Raw genomic sequence first — 17,285 nt, 5'->3', positions numbered from 1 at the left:
CGTACCTACACAGCTCCTACAATGCATTCCTATTCTTACCAAGCTCTTAAACTGAATGTCTGCCTGAATACCTCCTTCAGCTCATGCCAAGAGCTGCTACTAGCTAAGAGGAAAAATTCCATATGCTGAAAACATGTCTGCCAAAAATTACAACCACTAAGCGGCTGAACAGTTAGAGTCTGACATACACGTACAATGTTAAATATTTGGTTTTCACATCCTTTGCAGAAGCCTAATTTCAGCTAAAATCCCAATTCTTAGAAATGAAATGTGAAATACTCATATTTCCTTTCATTGCATATGATGATAATGATAATAATAATACTAATACTACTACTGCTAATAATAATAATAATAAAAATAATAATAATATGTCATTATCTGGTAGATGACACTTTGCATGACAGATATATTGAATTATAGAGTGTGTAGTGATTTAAACATATACAGTCAATCACAGAGCCTTCCTGATCAGTTTAGTCAGTCTGTTGGTGTCTCCAGCTCTGATGCTGCTCCCCCAGCAGACCACAGAAAAGTACACTGTGCTCGCCACAACTGAGTGATGGAAAGTTTCCGTCATTTTACTGCACACATTGATGGATCTCAGGTTCCTCAGGAAAAAGAGCCTGCTCATCCCATTTCTTTAGTATACAGCTTCTGTTTGGTCTTCCAGTTCAGTCTGTTGTCACTGTGGATGCCCAGGTACTGGGTACTCCTCCACCACATTAATATCATATGCCATCACAGACAAAGCTGTGTAGCGGTCCTCGTCCCTCTGGAGTCGAGCGCCGTCTCTCTGGTCTCATTCACATTCAGAAGCAGATGACTTCTGCCACATCGCTCCACAAAAACATCCAAGAGTGCTCTGTACGTCTCCTCCTACCCATCACTAATATATCCAAACACTAGAACTGTCAAGAGTATTTGCGTATGTGGCATGACCTGGAGTTGTACTGAGTCTGAGGTGTACAAGGTGAACAGAAATGGAGACAGCACAGTCCCCAGTGGAGCTCCTGTACTGCACATCACCAAACCAGACAGAGCATTTGGTGGATCGTCAGTATGGTACATGTGGCATTTACGATTCATTAAAAAAAAATCTCTTTCTCTGATCTCTTTCAGTCTCGCGTGTGCTACTGACAACTACCTACAACGTGCCAGACTGTGAGAGCACTATTGTCATGCCAGTCATGTCTGGCCCAGGCCCTGTGAGTCAGCACCATCCTGCTCAGCTATTTGCCCAAGGCCAGGTTCATTAATTAGAGAAGAGTCCTGTGGGAAGGTCTGTGTTTCTCTGCCCAACGCCCTGCTCTCATTACAGCTGTTTGTTAGAGTGCGGCCCCAGCAACAACACCAGGGGGCCAGGTACCACGTAGCAGCTGGGGTGTGGAGCGTACTTTGACATTGTGGAGGAGAAAAGCTGGAAGCACACCAAGACATACTAGGCACTGCAAAATAACTTTAAGCAATACAGTTGGTGGGTTTTATGAAACTGCTCCAACTTTCGAAACTTGAATGTTTAACTTTCATTTCATCTTATAACTTATTCAAATACGCTTTTTTAGAGTCATGCATTTTGCATTTTTTTAAATAAAGCAGCAGCCTCGCGAGTATTTATAGTGTTTATACAAGTGTACAAACACTATTTAATATTTTCAATTAAAGGAATGCGATTTATTACTGTTTTGCATTCACTTTCAGACTATGTAACCTTTAAATAATAACAGTGGCATTGCAAGACACTAGATTAACATAACGATGAATATTCAGCACCACATAATCCTGTATTCCCTTGTGCCTCAAACTGCAGCTTGCAGAAACTGTCTAACTGCTGTTTGCTTGTCAGGGATTTACTTCAAAATCATGCATATCACTCTGCACACCTGTGCTGTCTGATCCATGTTTCCTTTCTGACGTGTACTGTATGGTACATGTGCAAACAACAGAGGAAAAGAAGCTATAAACGGACACACACAACAGCAACGCCAGTGGCAGCAATTACCAAACTTTAATGCCCCATACAGGCTTATTAAGCTTAGTGGTGGCAATATCTACCCAGGGATCCATTTAGGAGAAATTAGCTGAGCCACATACAGCAGCACACAAAAGCAGATGATTAAAACGCCTCTGAGATGCAATCAATGCACTCAGTTTTGCTGTAGTACAACACAGAAGTATATTTACTTCAACATAAAACCGTCTGCTTTATGGCAACTGGCAAAAATGAAGAAAGCGCACATTATTACGTTCTGTGGAACACCAGTTAGTCGCATATTTAGATCTGAAAACACTTTTGGACCATATTAAAACGTTGGCTACAGTGCCCTATGCTTTGAAAATGCATATAACAGTGAGAGATTCGGGGCTAGAACTGCGATGGAGGTCCACTCTTGCGCTGCATTGCCGGCAGCTCTTGTCAGCTAGAATATGTTTTTATTTTTTTCTGGGCTGACATTTTAGACTCAGCGATCAAAGCGCTCAGCTCATCATTGTGTCGTGTACACCCTGGGTGTGTATGCTTACATGTGCATGCGCGAGTGAGGAAAACCCTCAGAGGTCAACATGCATTTGCTTTAACGCCCTAAGCTTGGAGGCTAACTTTGCAAAAATATTTGGAGAATATTTGTGCCGTGTGACCACAGAGAGAGGCCGGCTGGCTGAGAGGAAAGGAACTTCGTCACGTGGATGGAACCTGAATCCTCCCTTAGTCACGCTGCAATAGGCCAAGGCTCCTGATGGCTTCCGGTGATGCACTGAGTGTTTCTTCATTTACCCTTTTTTTAATTCTGTATGTGTTTATAGACCATCATTTATACACTATTACTAAACTCTGAATCTCTTCCAGTGTGGATTTTGTCCCATCTCCAACTGCTCACAACAGATGGCTGCCCCTCTCCCTGACCCTGGTTTTCTGCTCCTGTTAAAAGGGAGTTTTTCCTTCCCGCTGTCGCTTATTGCTTGCTCACAGGGGAACGTCTGGTTGTTTGTTTTTTTTCTCTATTATTGTAGGGTGTTTATCTTGCAGTATAAAGTGCCTTGAGGCAACCATTGTTGTGATTTGGTGCTATATAACTAAAACTGAACTGAACTGAAGCAGGTACATTGGACAGACTCACCAATACAATGACAGCAGCTGGCCCAACAAAGGCATAAAGCAGACCGCCTTCCAACGATAGCCAGCAACTAATAGAGGAAAAAAAAGGAAAAAAGGAGAGGTGTTAAAAAGTGCATAAACACAGTAAAATCACAGCATGTAAAATATCACGTCGCCAGATTCCGGTCTCACATTTCACTTACTGTGAGTGCCAAGTCCTTAACAAAAACAAGTAGACATTCAATTAGGTATCACATTAACTCCAAATTTCCTTGGTGAGGGATAAAGCCTTTCAATGTGTGGTTAAGTGCCTCTTTCTGTAAATAATGCCCTCAGTGCTGAGCAAATTTATTATGTACATTACCTAAAACATATCCTCAAACTGGAAATTTTATTTGGTTTTTGCAAGCTAGTGAGACTTAATGAGTTTAAATGTGTCCTCCAGTAATGTCATCAGAGCACGCGGAAACCCCTCTGTCATCTTAATTACAGCTCAATAAAGAGAAAGCTTAAGATGGAAAAAAAACCCCAAAAACTCCACAAAGCCCTCACATTAATGATATGTTAAGTAAAATACAAGGAAATAAACCTTTTTAGGATGCATTTTTATTGACTGGGTATGTAATAAAGCTTTTTTGTGTGCATTTTGCTTAAAGGTCAGCCTAGCCGACTTGGATTTTCATATTCTTGAACAAAACATTCAAATCATGCTTTACCTGTTTGACGTGGTTATTGAAATGCCTTAAAGGTCATTTTGCGCTCACACTTGACAGCAAGCAGATTAATTTTATATTGAAGGACCTTAAAACTATTAGTTTCTCACTTGAATGACAGAAACAAGCGATTTGGCCCTGAGCTGGAATAGTTTTCTTAATTTATGAGCAAATTTAAAAACTCTGAAATCAAAATCTTTAATTGTTTTTTCAGCGGTGGAGTTGCTGGATATGGAGCCATTGCTATAATATCAAACATTAACAGAACCACAAAAATCAAAAGCCAATTAGCTGATTAGTTTTGGACGATTAAGGTTTTCACATATGACATGTAAATATGTTTTGTTTAACCTGCTTTTTGGCTCAGAGCTCATTTTCAGAGGGTTAATGTGAACCTGCAGTGAACAGGACTGTCAATATTATACCACGCCCAATGAATAAGCAGCTAAGATGTGTTGCATATTGCACATAGTGCATGCTGGGACAGGCAACTGTCCTCCTGTGGCACAGAAGAAAGAAATATACTATAGTAACTGATGATGACCGTTGATGTAAAACAATAGATTTGGGGTTTACACACTCAGCTGTTTATAACGCACATGGAGTGCTTTGACTGAATAACCCAAATACATAAAAATACTCGCCTATAAAATAAACTTTAGTTTGAACACCTCAGGGGGGGAAACACTTGCATGTTTTGAATCATCAGCAATGAGCCCAATGAATGGTACTCTACCTCTAGCCCACAGAAATGCATGGTTGAAGCTGGTATTTAGTGATGACATTCACATGCACTGAGACAAAGTCAGGAGGTCTGGAAGCAATACTCACTAGCTGGCTGTGCCGTAACCTCTCGCTCTGGTGAAACCCACTGACACTGCTACAACAAGGGCTGGAAGACCTACAGACAGACACGGAGAGAAAGATTAAAAGTGTGAGACAAAAGATAAAAGAGAGCCTTAGTGGGGACGATGAAGCATGTCGGCCCAATAAGATTTCCCAGTATGAACAACTCTATATGGCTCCTTTCATTAAAATGCTAAGCAGCCATGCAATAGAGTGTAATATGAATATATGATTCAAAGTGACTGGGTGCTCTATAGGTAACCCCAGCACTCTGTACTTCCTGACACGAGGTCTAGCTACAAGCATGAAAACTGGGCTTAGATAGATGGAAGTTATTTTAGTCATAGGTGACCCAAAACACACAGTGTGGGTGTGTGCAAGCAGCACCAGGAGTACTTGAGCATATGAGACTTAGAGGCAGTTTGTAAAAATGCGAGATATAACCAGGAGTGGTCAATAAGTCATACAATAATTAGCTAAATCAAGTGATTTGTGTGTGCGTGTGTGTGTGTGTGTGTGTGTGTGTATGTGTGTGCGTGTGTGTGTGTGTGTGTGTGTGTGTATGTGTGTGTGTCTGCGCACAAATGAGAAGGAAAGAGAGTGAGACCGAGTGTCGCAGAATGCGTGCCAGAAAAAGAAGGAAATATGCCGGGCCCTGTAATGAGCTTGGCTCTGAAATATTCATGTAATTAACAAAGCTGCGATTATGGCTGCAAATGAAAAGCAATTAGAAAAAGTCACATTAACATTAACAAATAAGATGGTGGAGAGCCAGGCCGATCCACTAACCAGCGAAGTTTCAATTAGTCAACATCATCAATCTAGCATTTAACTCTATGTAGGACGGCAAACCGCGCACCTACACTTCAGGCTTACACGGTCTGCTGCTAATCTAACGCAGATCCAGTCCCGCCCCGAAATCTCCCGTTGCCATGGCAACCGATTTCAATCACATAATTTGGGGAAGAAAATTGGGAAATGGACGAGAGGAGGATAAGCGGTTTGATCCTCTCCACTGTGCTCGACTGTTTCACGCTTTCTGTGTGCATCTGCAAGTGTGTCGGATAATTGAACAGCTGGCACGCGCCCCCGCCGTGTGCCCGGAGCCTTCCTCGCGTTCTGTGACTGCACAGCATATACATTTCGCTCTGTATCAAGTTAGGGCATCAGTGACTTGGCAGATTAGACCTGTGGGATCAATATCAAGTGAAATGAAATGGGTGTGGGGGCTGTGATTTTTTATTTTTTTTTGGTGCTATCTCACTGCTCATCTTGCTAGAGTTGTGCAGATGTTATCATATGTTTTGATTAACATCCCATCTAACATCCCTGCTGTCTGTTGAGTTATCAGGTCGTCTAGGTCACAGCATAATAGAGTGACATGCGGCACAAACAGAGGTGGAAAAAAAAAAGTGACATAGACTTACAGGCGGAGAGGAGAGAGTTTACCTGTAAAGAGTGACACCCTTTGAGAATGTGTATGCATGAGACAGCTTATACATGGGGATTTGGCTGAGTTAGATAAAATTACAGTAGGAAGCTGTAATGAATGCCTTTTGGGAAATGAAGCAGCAAATAACGGCATACGGTGAAGAAAAATGGGATATAAATTAGAACGGAGCAAATGAAGATTGTTAAGCATAATACAGCCAACAATTTCAACACTACGGCATAATAAGCTGTTACATTTTCATGTAAAATAAGCCTGTCCTGCTGCTCTCCATCACCAATGCATGTCACACAAGAGTGCCTCAATCAGAATCCAATTCATGAAAGGGTCTTCATTTGCCACGCTGACAATCCTCTGGCATCAGAGGATAGTGGATGTTTTCGGTAAAAGAAACGGCAGACACCTTTATTATCAGCTAAGTGTAGTGAATGCCACCATTATATTGGATATGATAATTCATGCATTCTGCATTTTGAAACAAACGGTGTGCTTTCTTCGCTGGAATTCGCAAACGCGCCGGTCAAAGTGTTCAGATTTCCGGGAAAGTCATGGCAACGACAAACAAGCGCATAGCAATACATATTAATGCTTATGGAGGGGAGTCAGGGGAGAATTAATGAAGTCACTGTGTTTGTGCACTCAGCGTAATCAAATGTGCTTCGTGTGTACAGTCGTGCAGTGTTGGACTCGTGAACAAAAAAGTGACTTTTCGATAACTTTAACATTACATGAAGATGGACGGTTGTTGCTTTTCAAACACTTCCAATCCAGTGACTTTCTAGTTGGTCGGCTTAAAAAAAAAACACTTTTGGGGGTTCATTGAAGGCATTGAATGTCTAGTAAGTTAAAGACTCAGCTGGTCATTATTAACAAGTAGCTGTTACGGTGTTTCCAAAGTGCTTTGGTACATTGTTCTTTATATCAGGTGGTAAAGTTCTAAGGAGGGAAGATGCACTTCCCAAAGCAGATCATAAATGCAGGGATGCAATTAAACACAGCTGCAAAAGACTGTTTCTCACACAAAACCTTGAATTCGTGTGATGAAAAAAAAAATGTTTAAGTCAGTGAACAAGTCACCGAAACAGCCTTCAAAATAAAAAGTTCCTCTGACGCTGTGAAAAACTAAGGTGGTCGAAATGTTTAGATGTTCTGTCAGAAAGACAGACAGACTCCCCCAGCTGCTGATTTCCAAACAGGTTTCTACTACTGACACTGAAAGCCTCGTGAGCCAGACTAGTATTTTTCTGAGTATAACTGACAACAACTTTGCATCTAAGCAGCCCAGTTTGAAGATGCCTATATCTCCAGCAAACACGATGGAGCATTTGGTAATTGTCGTCTTCATTCGGCACACGGTTGACCTTGTAACATGTTTATCTGATCAGGATCCTCCACGTTCTCAAGTTGCTGGAACTACTACTCAGATTCTTTAAATGAGTTTGCCAAAAACGTGTGACTTTGCTTGGCAGATTTACATAATTTTAGAGACTTTTCTGCATGGAGTGTATGACGGTTTATACACTGAAATAATTCCAACATACTTTAGAAAGAGGCGAAAAAAAGAAAAGAGAAACTGTTCAGCTGTGAAGACGCGTTATCTATTTTGATCACAAAGACACAGAAAGCAGTAATTGTTCAAATTGTAGACAATTGGGCTTTGATTTGGCGAGATGTGATAAAACAATCGCAAGCGCTAACAATGAATGAGAAACGTTTTTTCTGCTGTGCGCAAGTAACAACATGTTGTGAATGATTTCACGTATTGTTTTGACAACTTGAACTATCATTTAAGAAGCGAGAAAGACTGCGATGAAGAGAAGCGAGCTTCACCGGCTAAATGTATCTGCAGTTGCAATTAAACAGACAAGAAACAGCAACAAAACGACAGAATGAATCAAAGATGCAGATTAGCAGAGCAGCATTTTGAAAAAAAAGGATGCTCTGTGTGCTGGAAATGAGAATCTTATCTTTTGAGGTTTTGCAGACATGTGATCGTCAACCATGTGATATTAACTTGTCTTTTGGACATGTGACAATCACAATAAAAAAGTAGAATGAAGTGCACAGTGCCCTAATCACACAAGCTTAGATGCTGGTCAGTGACCATCTGGCAACCACCTGTCGTTAGGGAAAAAATTGTGGTTGCTGGAGGTTGATGGCAGTTGCTGGGAAAATAATTGTTAATGCCCCAGTCACACAGGCCTACACACTGGTCAGTGACCCCCATTTATCCCTAGCAACACACCTGTCACTATAGGCAACCAATTTTACCCAGGAGGAACCAATGACATCCAGGAAATATACATTTTTTCCCCCCTAGCAACCAATATGGCGTACAAATGTTGAGCAATATCACGTGAGAAAACTCAACAGGAATAATTTCAGGGGTCATGCATGCAAAGGGCTATTACAATCTTAGCCCAAATTTCAGGTAAATTTATTATCACATTTTTAACTCATACTATCTTGTCCCGCCTTCTCCTATCAGAAAAAAACAACCTTAAAGCCCAAAATATATTTTTCTGTCAGTGAAAGCAGCTCGTGCTCCCTGTCTGAGTGAAAAGGTAGCTGTAATAATGTCAGATCAGCAAAGAATGTGGCCCCTTTAGCTTCTCTGTTCAAACAGGCAGAGTTTGGAAATGAAACTGTAATTATGGAGGAAAGTGAGTCGGTTTTATTACCACAGATCAGTGACATGGGCTGTGTCTGTGTGTGAGAATCACTCTGGTACAGTGCATGCCAGGAACCAAGAGATGATGGCACAAAGAAAATGCGACAGATTTGTATATCTATGGCATCTACTGTGACAGCTACACTAGTTTAGCATATTGCTAAACATTCAGGTAGGCTCTATTAATTTTTTTCATCCACTATGTGGTGACCGAGCTTTAGGACCACAACAGCGCTGCACATTGTTTTAAAGCGTGTGATACTGTGTGGACTCACCCCAGCCGAGGCACAGAAACCGCTTGCGAATGAGTCGTGACCTCATTTTGCCAATGACCGCCAGGTAGGACTGCCACGCCTCAGTCAGCACCCAGCAGAAGGACGCCAAGAAGAAGAAATGCAGAAAGGCAGCAGTCACAGTACAGAGGCCCTAGTGAATAAAGAAAGTTATCGAGAGAGACAAGGGATTACAACACAGGGAGAGGTGCTATTTCAACAAACAAACAAAAAGTTCTTAAGAGGAGACGTCACGAATCATCTTTTAGGGCTCGGCAATATGAAACCTCCGCAAAATAGAAAGGACAAAGGCAAAAATACTGAGTGGAAGAACACGAGTTCAACCTGGCACTGCTGTGTGGTTGATCGATACTGACCACCACACAGTTCAGCCTTGCTTAGTCAGAGGACTTAGAATGCCTGCTTTGAGAACTCCACTGTATGAACTTTGTCTACTTCTGAACCCTGGTGGTTTTTGGCAGTTTTGTTTCTAGGCAATGGAGGCTTAGTCACAAGCACTATTATTGGAATCACAAGCATATGGACTAGACTTCCTGTGAAAATTCACGTGTAACTCAAAGAGCAGAAAGGCAATACCTTGCTAAGCGTTTGTGATTGTCCGACCAGAATTAATAAATTGGAGGCCAGGATGGAGAGGCAAAAATTCACCAAGATGATCGATCTCTCCGACCGGATATACCTAAAAGCAGAGAAACGAGAGACGGGAAAGAGGGAGAAATGACAGGCATGTGCGGTAAGCATTAATGACAGACTGATGGACTGAACAGTGACTTTCTGGACATTGCAGAGACATTAGCTTGAGTTTGCCATCTGCTGCGTGTAATCAAAATACAAACTAATCACCACCTCCCCCCCACCGTAGTTGAACCATTTGTTCCTTATTAGGCCTCATTGGAGTTTTTGGCAAAGCAAATGACAGACACAAAAGAGACTTTGCTAGTGAGAAAATGACCACTGTGAGCACAGTTGATGTATGAATACTGACACTGCCATTACTCTATCAAATGTGTCTCTCAGTGTGTGTGTATGTGTGTGTGTGTGTGCTCTCACCTCCAGAAGGCAGCATATATTAGCAGCAGGATGAGCAGAGCGGTGCAGGAGATGCCGCACCCCACCATAAGGGGCACAGAGGGCATGCTGGTAGGACCCATGTCCTAATAGCGGGAGGAAAGAACAGAAACAGGAGAGAGAGAGAGAGAGATGGATACTTCAGTGCAGTTGCAAGGCATTACAAGAGACATGTACCTGTATCAACAGTATCTTGTCAACAAAGCACATCTCAGTATATATCTGTTTGAACTTGAACGTGCTGGTCTTGTTATCGAGGTTCCAGTTGGTAGGAAACATTCCCAAGCTGACTGATTAATGATGATGGCACTAATGCCACTGAAGTTGTATCAACTGTGACATCGACATTTCATAATGCTAACATGTCTATGAAAGCGAGCTCTGTGACCATCATTAAACACCAGATAACGTAATTGTTGCCGCTTTTCTGCTTTAAATATCCACCAACGACATGATAATCAGGAGCCACTGAGGAAATATAATTAACTGAAACAAAATAAAAAAATAAAGCTCACCTACAGCATCTTTTGCAGGACCAACTAATCCTTGCATTAAATTTACAGCATCAGTTTAATGAGGCTTAGTGTTAGTTTAGGCAGGCTACAAAAAGCTGAGCCACTCTCCTTAAATATCACTTAATGCAGGGATGTCAAAGTAAACACTAAACTCCCTTTTATACCAGTGCAAAGACATTTAATTAAACATTCAATCGCTGGCATGTCTTATCACAAGAAAAAGACATGCAATTTCAACTATGCGTCTCAATTTTCAACATTGATAAATGTGTAAAATTACAGAAACGCTTCTGTTAGCTCATTGTCCAGATTGTGCTGTAATTATAATAATGTTCTTTTTTCCCTATAGTAGAAAAAATTCTATATTAGATATAATAGTTACTCGTTATTCAGTTAGTTAGTTATCTAATTATCTATTAGTTAACTATTTGTTGTAATATGAATGGTATGAATAGTATAATTAATCTTTATCAATAGGAATCTATATGCATTCCTTCACATTTCCCAAAGCCTTTCAGTGGGCCATATTGGAGTCTTTGTCAGGCCAATTCTGGCCCCCCGGCCTTACGTTGGACACCCCTGAATTAATGTATACCATCCCACATGTGCTGATGACTCTGCTTTTTCCTTTCTACAAATCCACTCTCTCTGAGGCTTGTTGCTGTGTTTAAGCTGCTTTAGCCTGTTCACAGTTTCAGCACATCTGCAAGCTGCTTTTCAACCCACCTCCGCCTCAGCTCTGTCTTTAAAGCTGTATCTAAGTTAATTAATCAACCTGTTGTTACTGATGCCTGCTCTGTTCTATCCTGGGGAGTTAAAAGGTAGTGAGGTACCAGAACAGAGCTATTCCACCAAGTGTAAATGACTGCAGATTAAAATATGACTCTTCCTTCAAACCACTAGAATGAACTGTTTCTGTCATGACTGACCAATGCTGCCAAGACACAGAGCTTACGCTGTATGATACAGCTTTGACAAACACTCAGTTTACACTTGCTGTGCACCAATTTTACACTCATTTGATGATTTCTTACGCACGAGGGTAAAAGTACGAGACCACAGCGTATAATTAAGTGATTTAGGTCATGATGTACAGCGTACCTCTGCTCCTGAGGTGTGCCTTTGAAAGCATGAGGAACAGACAAATGAAGCCGCATGGAAAGCATGCACCCCGCCGCGTCCCAAATGGGCTTGATGTTTGGCCCGCTTTTAAGTTCTCAATCACACAATTTACCTCAATTTACCCCCCGCAGCGACTATCCTTCCCTTTCATCCCGAAGATTTATCACTGTACGTACTCGTGGCACAAGGTGTCTTTTACCGCAAATAAAGCACATACTTGCACACATAGGCACATCCAGGCAGATGGGCTAAGTAATTGAAGGTAAGTGTTTAAGCTGCGTGTGCCTGTGTGTGTATTCGACTTGATCTGAATAGACGGAAGCATAAGATGAAGACTTCTTTATTCCCATCAGAAAGGAGAGGAGAATCCAACATGAAAAGAACGAGTAAGAGAGAAATTTAGAGAGGGAGATGGAGTAGGAAGAGCTAAGGACACGTAAGTAAAAGCAAAGAGTAGGAGGTGAGCGAAATAGATAGGGAGACCGAAAAAGCAAGAAAGTCAAAGCTTGTCTTTTAGTGGTTTTTTCCCCTGGCCCATCAAAGGAAGCCAATTTCTCCAGAGGAAAGCGGAATAGGCTGGAATACCAATACGGCACACACACAAACACACTGGGAGGGGAATGGAGGTGAAACATAATCAAAACTGCCTCATAGGAAAGGCGAGATCCACAAAAAAAAAAAGACAAAGAGGGCATATGACAAGCATCTGTTCTAGGAAAAAGGGAAGGGCCTAGAAGGAGAGCGAGAGGCAACAGAGACTCACTGTGTTTGATACTACGAAGAATGGAAGGTCAAAGGATACACAGGCACTTGTGTTTTTTGAGGTCTGACAGATCAAACACAGGGCGATGCATGGGGAATGACAAGCAGACAAGCGCATGCACGCACACAGGCACACACACTTAAAACAAGTCTGCAGGATCATCTTTTTTCCCTCTCAGTTTCTGATTCCCTGTCTTAAATGAGCCTCTTCTAGAAAACTAATGTGAACTAATGTAAAATGAACGATTCTCCCATTTCTAAGTGTGCTCTATATAAACCCCTCAAACTGTCCCTGAACTCGTCATCGTGTCAATTTGTCTAACAGAATTGTCTAAATTGGTGGCGGTTAGGTGTGTGATGAGATTAAGGGTTTATTTCATAATATGGAAGGATGCTACAATAAGGGGAAATGAAAAGAGGAAACGCCCACACAAACAGACACGCTCAAAAACACTAAACGTAACACATCGGGCCCGAGGCTACTGGCTCACACAGATGCCCTGCCCCACATAGATATAGTGATATTTTGATGCAGTCGGAGGAGATGTGTGCCTGTGTTTTGTGCGTAAGAGAATAAAACGGAGTGCAGATTAGAAAGAGTGAGTGCGCTGAGGCTCTGCTGTATATGGCCAGGCTCCCCTGGGCAGATTGGCTACCATGTGATGGAGAAGATAGCTATTTTGAGCTCAGGAAGTTTAACCTACTTATCTCCTCTCACTCCTCCTCCCCACCCCCTCCTACCTATCTTGCTACCACCCACTCCCTCACTTCATCTCCCTCTCTTTGGCTCTCATTCTTCCCCTATTTTTTTCCTCCCCCCTACCTTCAGACTTGCTCCTCACTAGTGGCTTTCCATGTCCACCTGCACCAAAGGGCCTGTTTTCCATTAACTGTTCTTACAACTGGAAGAAAAACGTGAATATTGAACTTAGGAAGACTACATTTGTCATCTATGACTGATTAGAGAACTTCTGTTTAGTATCACTGTACACATACTGCAGCTGGTTGGTGAAGTGCTTAAAGTGCACAGAATTAATAACTATATGAACTGTGCTCTATAAGTGGACAGTAAAATTAGAAAATTCCTACAAAGATGGCAGTCCATTTCCATGAGTATGGTGGTCAGAGACGAAGGGCACCAGCAAACGGAAGAATTTATCCAGTATTTATTACAAAAATTTCACTTAACTGTATGTGTGTTCCTAGTGTTGAATTCCAAAGTAACATGATCAGATTAAGCTTTTCAGTACTGCAGTAAACACAGTGATTACGTTACAGTTTTCAGACACAATCTACAAGCTGGGCATATGGAAAGAAAAAGAACATCCTCGCAAGCACCTGCTAGAGCTGAGCAGACTGATCTGAATAATGATAGCATTGATACCACCACTGATATTGGTATCAGATCAATACTAGTGCAGTGGGATCAATACTTTGTTCCTGTCCTCTAAGTTCAGTATGCAGCCCACTGACGTGTGTTAAACAAAAGTGTTTTCTTCTTAGAAATAAAGAAATATCCTTCAAACATGCATAATGAAAAATGACTGAACCTTTTTGTGTTGGCTGTCAATTTTATTTTATTTATAGCATATAGCACATTTAAAGAACAGAAGTTGAGCCAAGCACTTTAGAGGCAGGCACATTCACATCTCCAGAATACATGAAAAGCTTTTGTCCTCTTAACTAATTGTAGTGGAGAGCAAAAATCACAGTGACTTAGTGGCTAATGATGACACAATGCTCGCCTCTACAAAAGCTGCCTTTAAACTGGCCCTGTATTTACTCTGTATCGGATCAATACCAAAATCTGCAGTATCAAACAGCCCTAGCATCTACACAGAGACAAACGTGCTAACAGAAAACTAGCCAAGAGCCCGGAGAGATGATGAAGCTGAGTGCAAGCTGATCCCAGCACAGCAGCCAGACCCTGATCTTCAAAGGGCGACAAAAGCTATATTTCATGTTCAGTGACACTGAACACATTAGTGTTTGGTGCCCATCTATAAATTTCCTTCACTACATATCTTACTAACATGGAAATTAATTACTACAAGTGTCTGGCAGGTGACATAATCGTTTGTCTATGTTTGTCTATAATAGTTTGTCTATAATAGTTCTGCTTATATTAAATGTAATATAATACAAGATGGTTAAATTCGTTCTAGCAACAGTTAATTATTGCCTGATTTTGAAGTTTAAAATCATGTTTCATTTTGGGAAGAAAAACTATTGAGTGACAGCAGGAAACAGGCTTAAGCTATCCATTCATTCTCCCTATAGTGGATGTACTGCAGCAAAATCAATAATCAATATGTGCACATTTATTATTTGTTAATGAGAACATATTGAGTATTCATTACCACTTACAGCATTGATATTTTTGCAGTGTGTCTCACAGTCCTCCCATGTAGGGTCTGAAAATGCTAAGCCCCTTGTGAAAAGTGGGGAAAAAAATGACATTTTCAATTCAAGGCAGTCACCTGTCCCTTTTATTCCCACACAGGTACATACAAACTCAACAGTACACCCAGGCACACTGTGCCACTACAGAGAAGGTAAAACTCTTTTGCTAATCTAGCAATCCTGCTGCTCAGTTGCCTGTTTTGCTGCCATAGCACTAGTTACATACTGACTGCAAAATACTTCAAATTGAGTCTTTTTTTAAAATTTTTGCAAACCCTCGAGGTTTCAACTTAACTGACTCTGACTTCAGTTGCCTCGAGAGAAACCAAAAGCCTGCTTGAGCTTGGAGTGCTGATGCCGTGTCATAAAGCGAAGCCTTTTCCTTACGTGTTGCCGTTTTTGCATAATGTTCAAGGTTTGTGATGTTTGTTGATGCAAAATGCAGAACACAAGCAAGAAAATGAAAGGCCTTCAAGATAACGGGCAAACAAAAAGCCAGTTGCACCAAGACACATTTTTTCCTCAAGGGATCTTGTGGACCATATTTGTATTTCACATTTAAAAAATTCAGTCAAAACCAATGCCTCCAACACATTCTGACCCTCTAATTATATTAAGAAAAACACACACTTTCCACTCAGTTTTGAATATCTAATTAACAAGTCTTTGCCCTGCCCACGCTCAGCCATTATGCATCTTTAGACAAACACGCAACTAAATCATTACACCTGTTTATTCATAATTTCCTGTGTCATCGCTGTCACTTGGCTAACCCTTCATTAATGTGACAAAGGATTAAAAGATTTTAATGCAATTCTATGCCGAGTCCCTCATAAATTTTAGCGCCCCCTCATCCTTTAATTACATCTGACAAGTGCGACATATTTGCATACCGTAACCTTGCAGTCTCGCTTGGTCTAGGTCAGGCCTTGTTTTCTCTCCAAACACTGCTGCCAGTTAAATTATAATAAGTTAAAATATGAGTCGCCACCTTGAAGCACTTCCAGTCATCCCTATCGTCTTTTCCACAGTCAAATCAAGCACGGTGGCCATTATTAGTCTAAATAATAGGAGCTGCTCTGAAATGTTTCCATTCTGATTAGGTGCCTCAAGCACTGATGATAACAGACGAAAAAGACTCGATTTATCTCACGCAAAGCCAATCATTTCATAAGAATGATTGGGCCAAATGCAGTTAGCGTGGCAGGTAGAAGAAGCTCTGAGAAATCCTTTACAGCAGAAAGACATCAGTTCGGATATTGTTATTTGGAGCGACTTACTTTGATTCAGTAATTGGCTCATAAATAAGTTAAAGAAAATGAGAAAATCCCTTTCCCCCTCTTTCTGTTTCTCCTCCTTGCTCAAGTCGAGTGTGTTTGCTTTTGCGCTCATCTGTGCTGACTAAACCAAAGTCTCAGGTGCTGTTGTGAACCGCTGACCTCTCTTGTCCATTCATATTTCTGGATGCCTGCTTAGGCAAGCTCAGTGTATTTGAATACAAGTTCGGAGAGGCACCTGAAAGCTGCTATTAGCTTTAATGTCAACACAACTTGAGCACCGGCTCTATGGGCTGACAAATGCGAAGGGAAAAAAACGTGGAAGTGACATTATTGACTGGAGGTGCAAAATGTTAAACTGACTTTTATAAAGCCAGTACCTCCCTCAGCTCCAAATCCCGTGATCTCCGTGAGCTCTGCGCAGGCAAAGAGTCCAGACGTATCCGTGGGGTTTGTGTTCCCACTGGAGTCATTTTAAGAATTAAGTGGCTTGGTCTTTGAGTATTCCTTCATGACCTAACTCAATCAAATCCTCCTACCCTCCCTCTCTCTTTCTCGCTTATCTGTGTCGCTAAAGTTAAAAAAAACAAAAACAAAAACCTCTGTCTCGTGTCTGATAGCGAAAGGTCTCTATAGACACTCAAACACGCAGGACACACACATACACACACGGAAATCTCAGAGGCTATAGAAAGTAAACAGGATTAACTGGCTATCCCTCACTCCACTGTAAACGGCCTGTAATGGCACTACTGCTTCTAAATCCCTCCACCTACCCCCCACCCCCCTCCCGCTGCCTCCCTTTTCTATTAAACATGGAGGTTAATCCTCAGCCCCCCTTGTCCCTCGCGCCGTAGCCCAGGATAAGCTGTCAGAGCTGGGCTGCTGATACTCAGCACTGCTCCAACAGCCACACAGCCTGGACAGAGCATATGAGTGCATCTTTGTCTGTGTGTGTGTTGAGCATCTGTGTGCGCGTTTTCATTCGCCCAGACCTACATGCATGCATGCAGGCTTGTGTGCATGTTAAGTGTTTTTAAGTGCATACCACTACGCATATATCAGTGTGTT

The 17,285-nt window shown here is 41.6% G+C and overlaps 1 protein-coding gene across 17 annotated transcripts in view; it reads right to left on the bottom strand.

The window, feature by feature from the left end:
• adgrb2 (adhesion G protein-coupled receptor B2) overlaps positions 1-17,285 on the bottom strand; it is a 241,619-nt gene that overhangs the window by 41,152 nt on the left and 183,182 nt on the right. For all 17 annotated transcript variants that reach the window (XM_025902305.1, XM_025902296.1, XM_025902299.1 and 14 more), the window contains 5 exons: positions 10,118-10,221; positions 9,644-9,746; positions 9,050-9,200; positions 4,639-4,708; positions 3,117-3,183 (listed from right to left, as the gene is read on the bottom strand). In XM_025902305.1, coding sequence (XP_025758090.1) covers positions 3,117-3,183; positions 4,639-4,708; positions 9,050-9,200; positions 9,644-9,746; positions 10,118-10,221 — 495 coding nt within the window. The remainder of the gene's footprint in view (positions 1-3,116; positions 3,184-4,638; positions 4,709-9,049; positions 9,201-9,643; positions 9,747-10,117; positions 10,222-17,285) is intronic.

The sequence above is a fragment of the Oreochromis niloticus genome, linkage group LG22 (assembly GCF_001858045.2).
Source record: "Oreochromis niloticus isolate F11D_XX linkage group LG22, O_niloticus_UMD_NMBU, whole genome shotgun sequence".
Lineage (NCBI taxonomy): Eukaryota > Metazoa > Chordata > Actinopteri > Cichliformes > Cichlidae > Oreochromis > Oreochromis niloticus.
The sequence above is the reverse complement of the archived record's forward strand: the minus strand, read 5'-3'. Positions and strand labels throughout refer to the sequence as shown.